General features: G+C 51.3%; 1 protein-coding gene across 4 annotated transcripts in view; it reads right to left on the bottom strand.

Moving 5' to 3' along the window:
* Window positions 1-670: 670 nt before the first annotated feature.
* Window positions 671-6000, bottom strand: part of ME3 (malic enzyme 3) — a 220759-nt gene continuing 215429 nt past the window's right edge. For 3 of the 4 annotated variants that reach the window (XM_061406030.1, XM_061406029.1, XM_061406031.1), the window contains 2 exons: window positions 2516-2614; window positions 671-908 (listed from right to left, as the gene is read on the bottom strand). In XM_061406030.1, the coding sequence (XP_061262014.1) occupies window positions 747-908; window positions 2516-2614 (261 nt within the window). In that variant the 3' untranslated portion in view covers window positions 671-746. Of the gene's footprint in view, window positions 909-2515; window positions 2615-2694; window positions 2976-6000 lie in introns of those variants that run through there. The other variant, XR_009734485.1, reaches the window with a different exon arrangement.

The following is a 6000-nucleotide window of genomic DNA, read 5'->3' as shown; positions in this document are numbered from 1 at the left end:
AGAGTGTGAAGGGCAGAGGAGAGCATCCCTGAGTCAGGAACATGAAATCAAGTCTTCTCTCACGCTCCCCACGGTGCCCTTCCCCTCACAGCCTCTCTTCCTCCTTGGTTTGCTGACTGTCCCCACCCACATTTCTCTGGTTTTCCTTTTGGTAATAACCACAAGGGCATGCCCACACTCAGCAACCCACAGGGCAGTGACCATTTCTGACTTGTGAGTTGCTTCGAGCCACTCAGCTCTCACGCCCTCTGAGTCTTGAAGGGTGTGTATTCGTCCAGCAGAGACTGAACTCCCTGGTGGGTGGGTCGCCATGAAGCCTTCTCTTATGCCCTCATAGGAAGGATCCTCTCCCTTCTCTGAGCACATGACCTTTATCTGCAGTTCTTTCAGGGACTTAACTACTTTCTCCCTGGAGGCAAAATGCCTTGTGCCCATATCTCATCTCCTCTACTAGACCCCAGACCTTGTCAAGGCAGATTCTAGATTTCCACAAGGTCTAGCCAAAAGTTAGCAATTGGTGGATGAAGAAATTCTTGGGAAGGAAGCCTGAGGAGGGTTACAGAAAAGTGAACCCAAGGCCTCCTTCAGGGACAAAGCTCTTACTCATCTTATGCCTGGGCCTCTCCCCTCACACCAGAAAGTTCAAAGGAAAAACACAATGACAAGGATGGCCATTTTTGAACCCATTTATATTGTCAGTGTTACCCTGGGCTTCACCCAGCCCTATCCCAGCCTTTGAGGTTGCATCAGATGGTCTGGACATTCATGGCTTCCTCGGGCCAAGTGTAGCTGTCCAGCGTAAAGGAGTCATATTCTGGAGTATAGACCAGAGACCTTACAAAAGCCTCCTTGTCCTCGGGCTCTGGGTAGTAGGAGGCCAGGTTGTGTTTGTACGCGAAGTCGAGGACCTAGGGAAAGATATGTGTGACTGAGGAACTGGCTGTAAGGAGGAGCCTGCCTGAAGACCCTCGTTTGGGAGCTTGTGGAAGGGGGGGATACACCCGCGGCAGGCATGTGGCCCCTGAAGCCACTGGAGAGGAAGGAGCTAGAGCTTTCTGCCTCGTAAGGGAGCTCTGACACAGTGGAATAAACACGGTCAGGGTCAAGAGGCTTCAGGCTAAAGTCTGCTTCTGCTTCCGATTGCCTGTGGGTCCTTGGTAGTGATGCCATCCTGGCTGAGCCTCAGTTTCCGCATCTGTGAAGTGGGCGTAATGACAGCTTCCTCTGGCATGGCGTGAGGATAAAGTTAGGTAGCAGGCAAAAGTGTTCAGTACCTGATACTTTGTCTCTCCTAAACGCGGCCTGAATTCAAAGAACAGCTTGGACAATGTTCTTTGGGTATTAGCTTTGGCTTCACAAGAGGATGAAGCTAAATATCCCTGAAAGGAAGGAACTGGACAGGGTGGAGCTGGACTATCAGCTGGACAGTTGGGCTTGAGGACAACAAGCCCCACAGTCTGATTCTGGAACACACGGGACAACTCTTGGGGAGCGCATGCTGTCTGTCGTGCAATGCATTTTCTGAAATTACTCTTAAAACTTATAGAAAATGTAAAATATATATTAATAGAAATTATAGAAATAACAGTATAATAAACCCTCGTGTATTTGTCATCCAGATGCAACAATTATCAGTGTTAGGTCATTCTTTAGGGCTCTATGTTCTGGTTCTCTGAATACCCATCATCTCTGCGTCGTCTGTTGGGTGGCATTTATACTTAGACTATTCCATGAACTTGATCACCCCGTGGCCCAGCCATCCTGAGAGAAAGAGAAAGCATGAGCATCTACTCTAGCCAGAAAGGTGCCAAGTGTGGAGCTTTTTCAAGCTGTTCTCTTTTAATGTCCTCCAAAGCTCTGGGAGTTGTTGTTTTGTTGCTCAGTCATGTCCAACTCTTTGCGATCCCATGGACTGTAGATCGCCAGGCTCCTCTGTCCATGGGAATCTCCAGACAAGAATACTGGAGTGGTTTGCCATCTCCTTCTCTAGAGAATTTTCCCAACCCAGGGATCTAACCCACATCTTTACCACTGAGCCAGCAGGGAAGACCCAAAACTTTGGGAGAGAGGAATTCTCTGGAAAAGAAGGAAACTGAGGCCCAGGGAGGTGCAGTGATTGTCCTGAGGTGCCTCTGCTGCTGACTGGCAGGGCTGGGACTCCACAGCCCAAGCTCTTTCCATGATGCTATGCAAGTTGACCTTTCTGTATAAATGGGCACTTATGATTCATTTTTTAAAAATCCCACCCACGTTCTGGTCCACAAAACTATGGACTTTGATGACCTTTCTGTCTGGTTTCTGAGGGGAAGTGCAGGAGCTTCCCAGAACTGCCCTGAGTGGGTGTCAGGATGGGGCTCGAGCTACAGGCCAGAGTTTGTCAGCAGCCTCTGGGGAGCATGCAGTGAAGGCCGGGGAGCCAGGACGTGTCCAGCGCTGCCCTCCCCTCAGTCCCCCTAAAGTCAGACAGAGTTGACGGATGCCACTACCCATGTTTAGGGGGTGAGGAGTCCCTTACTTTGATGGCGATTCTCAGAGACACGTCTCGGATGGTGCTGAGGGGCGGGTACAGTCTCCCCTGTGACAGATGGTGCTCAGAGACCTCTTGGGCAATTTGCTGGGGAGAGACAAGGGAGAGGAATAAGCTGATTTTCTGCCTTTCCAGAACGAGCTCGACCCAGTACACTGGAGACTCACCTTGCCCCTTACAGGTGGCCAGTCACTGCAGTTTCCACTGTTGTCTCACCACCTCGTGGCCCTGGGGTGCTTAAAGCTTAGGCTTACAACAAGGACACACCCTTTATGTCCTTTGAGACTAGCTGAGGCTTTAAACAACATGAGGCTCTCTGAATTCTGAAGGAAAACCACTAGGGCCAAGATGAACAAACTAGTGACTCGCAGAGCAGCTGGTAAACAACCCGCCTGCCAGTGCAGGGGACGCAGAGACGTGGATTTGATCCCTGGGTCGGGAAGATCCCCTGCAGAAGGAAATTCCAACCCACTCCGGTATTCTTGCCTGGAGCATCCCATGGACAGAGGAGCCTGGCGGGTTATAGCCCCTGGGGTCGCAAAGAGTTGGACATGACTGGGCCAACTAAGCACGCGTGCACAGAGCAGACTCCGGGACCCCCTGGCTGGCCTAGCCTGTTGCCTTGAGATGCCTGAGTCCCTCGATTCCTGAGCTCCAGCCCTTTCCACACGCTTAGGAGCATCCTGGGCGTCCATCATGACTGTCCTGTGTCTCTGTATTCAGGGCTCCTTGATTCGCTGTCCCAGCCCTGGCCCTGGTGAAGATAGCTGCTTTTCCAGCAAGTGACCCCACAACTGGCAGTACCAGCTCCCTGCATAAATGCTCCCAGCCTTCACCCTGGGACACCCTCCCTGATCCAGGGCTGCTCTCTGAGGGGCAGCCCTCCTCCGCAAGCCTCTTCCTCCTGCCGGGGGCCTGGTGCTCATCCAGCCTTGCAGAACAGCCTCTTTGATGTGGCTCTGAATCCACCCCCACCCCGCCTTGTGTCAAGTTTAAATCTGGGGAAAAGCCACATAAGAAGTCTTGTGTCCCAGAACAGACTGAGAAAGGAGCTAGTCTTGCCTCAGAGTCTGGCAGATGGGAGGGACGTGGGCTGTGTTCTCACGCTTGGCTTTCTCCTTTCTGTTCACTCAGCCCAGCCTTCACAGAGCCCTGCGACTTGCCAGGCTCTGTGCTAGGTGCGGAAGGGCATGGCGGAGAAGCCAGTCTTTTCCTTCCTGGAGGCTGGCGTCAGTGGAAAATGAACGATTAGAGTGACGGCAAGGAAGGGAGAGACAGGCATAGAGGAGGGCAGGGCCCAGCCCTCCAGGGCCCTCCTGGTGGTCCAGTGGTTGAGACCCCACGCTTCCAGTGCAGGGGGTTTTGTTGTTTAGTCGCTAAGTCATGTCTGACTCATTTGAGACTCCATGGACTAGTCTGCCAGGCTCCTTGTTCATGGACTTCTCTAGGCAAGAAGACTGCAGTGGGTTGCCATTTCCTCCTCCAGGGGATCTTCCCAACCCAGGAATTGAATCTGAGTCTCCTGCATTGGCAGGTGGATTCTTTACCACTGAGCCACCAGGGAAGCCCTCCAATGTGGAAGACGCAAGGGGATGCAAGTTCAATCCCTGGTCAGGGAACTAAAATCCTATATGCCTCATGGTGAGGCAAAACAACAACAACAACAACAACAACAACAACAACAACAACAGAAGATGAGGCAAGGCTGGTGACATGAGAGAGGGAGATGGAGCAGCTGAGGTAGACGCAGGCAGCAGAGAGAGAAGGGTAAGACCCTGTTCAGAGAGAGAAGAGCCAGGCGCAGACTCACTCTTTATAAAAATAAAAAAAGGCATCCAGAAGAAAAGACAGAAGCTAAGACCTGAAGGGCCAAGTATGAATTCCTTGAAGAGAGGAGAAGGAATAGCACATGAGAATTCCTGGAGGGAAGAGAGAGCATGACTGTGCAAAGGATGGATAGGCTGATGGCAGGGGGAGGGAAGGAGGGCCTGGGATGAACCGCATGAAGGGGTTTGGACTTTCCTGGGAGCATCAATGAGCCATATAAAAGTCTGAAGTTTAGGAGACAAGAGGGCCTGTTCACAGCTTTGAAGGATCCTCTGTGGAGCTATTGAGGATGGACTGATCAGAGGGAAGCAGGATTCCAAGGGATAGATCTGCAGCTAGAAAGCTTCTGCAGTGATGAGTTGGATCGCAGTAGGTGTGGTTGCTTCTAAGACGCTGGGCATTGCCAATGCTCTGCTGTGGCTTCAAGGCACATTGCCTGGGGCCCTCCTGGCGCATTGCTCACAAGCCAGGTGACCCCTCTCGGTGCCTGTTTCCTTGTCTATAACACAGGGATGATCGCTGTATTTTACCAGGCTGTCAAGATGACATGAGATAGCGCATGTAAATCTCCTAAAATACATATTACTTTTTATATAGAGAAATCAGATGCAACTGAAGTTATCTTAATTTAAAAGCACCCTTTTCAGAAATGTAACCTGCCAGGACTTTGAAGACCAGACTGTCAGCTCCAGGGAGGCAGGGGCCTTGTGCTCATAGCAAGTGACTGACAAGTAGATTCAGGAGGGGTTCCTGCTTAATTCATGGACACTATTTCGGAAACGATGGAGTGGAGCTGTCCCACAGCACGAGGTGGGGGTTGGGAAGATGTCTCTGGGGGTTGCACAGGAAGGCTCTGGCAACCGTGTTTCTGCACATCAGGGAACCTGCTTGCATGCCAACTCCAAGCAGGAAGTGACTCTTCTTATCCAGTGGGAGTTTCAGACAGTTCTGCCCATGCCACCAAAACATCACCACCACCAATCAGAGCAACCAGAAGAAATACAAACACAAAATACTTAGACAAGAGGGACAGAACCACAGCACAAAACCAGAGCTAGTGTGCACGAGGCTTGTGTGAGGCTGACGGGCCTCCAAGAGACACAGGAAGAAGAAACTTGGTGCGTGACGCAGGTAGTTTCTTGTGGGGCTCATAAGAGCAGGACTGGGTATGGCTGTGTGGAAGCTGTTCTGTGTCATGCTGGTTTGGGGCTCTCCCCAGTGCCGTGGTGAGAGGGGAATGCAGACACAGGCCAGAGATCACAGTTGAGCCTTTGGAGCTCACTGGGGATGAATGTATTTGATATTTGTTTATAGTTTTGAGAGTCCTTTGGACTGTAAGGAGATCAAACCAGTCAATCCTAAAGGAAATCAACCCTGAATATTCACTGCAAGGGCTGGTGCTGAAGCTAAAGCTCTAATACTTTGGTCACCTGATGTGTAGAGCTAACTTGTTGGAAAAGCCCCTGATGCTGGGAAAGGCTGAAGGCAGGAGGAGAAAGGGGCAGCAGAGGATGAGATGGTTGGGTGGCATCACCAACTCAATGGACATGAGTTTGAGCAAACTCTGGGAGATAGTGGAGGACAGAGGAGCCTGATGTGCTGCAGGCCATGGGGTCGAAAAGAGTCCGACACAACTCAGCGACTGA

Source organism: Bos javanicus, chromosome 29, assembly GCF_032452875.1.
Source record: "Bos javanicus breed banteng chromosome 29, ARS-OSU_banteng_1.0, whole genome shotgun sequence".
Lineage (NCBI taxonomy): Eukaryota > Metazoa > Chordata > Mammalia > Artiodactyla > Bovidae > Bos > Bos javanicus.
This window is presented reverse-complemented; position numbering and strand designations above follow the sequence as displayed.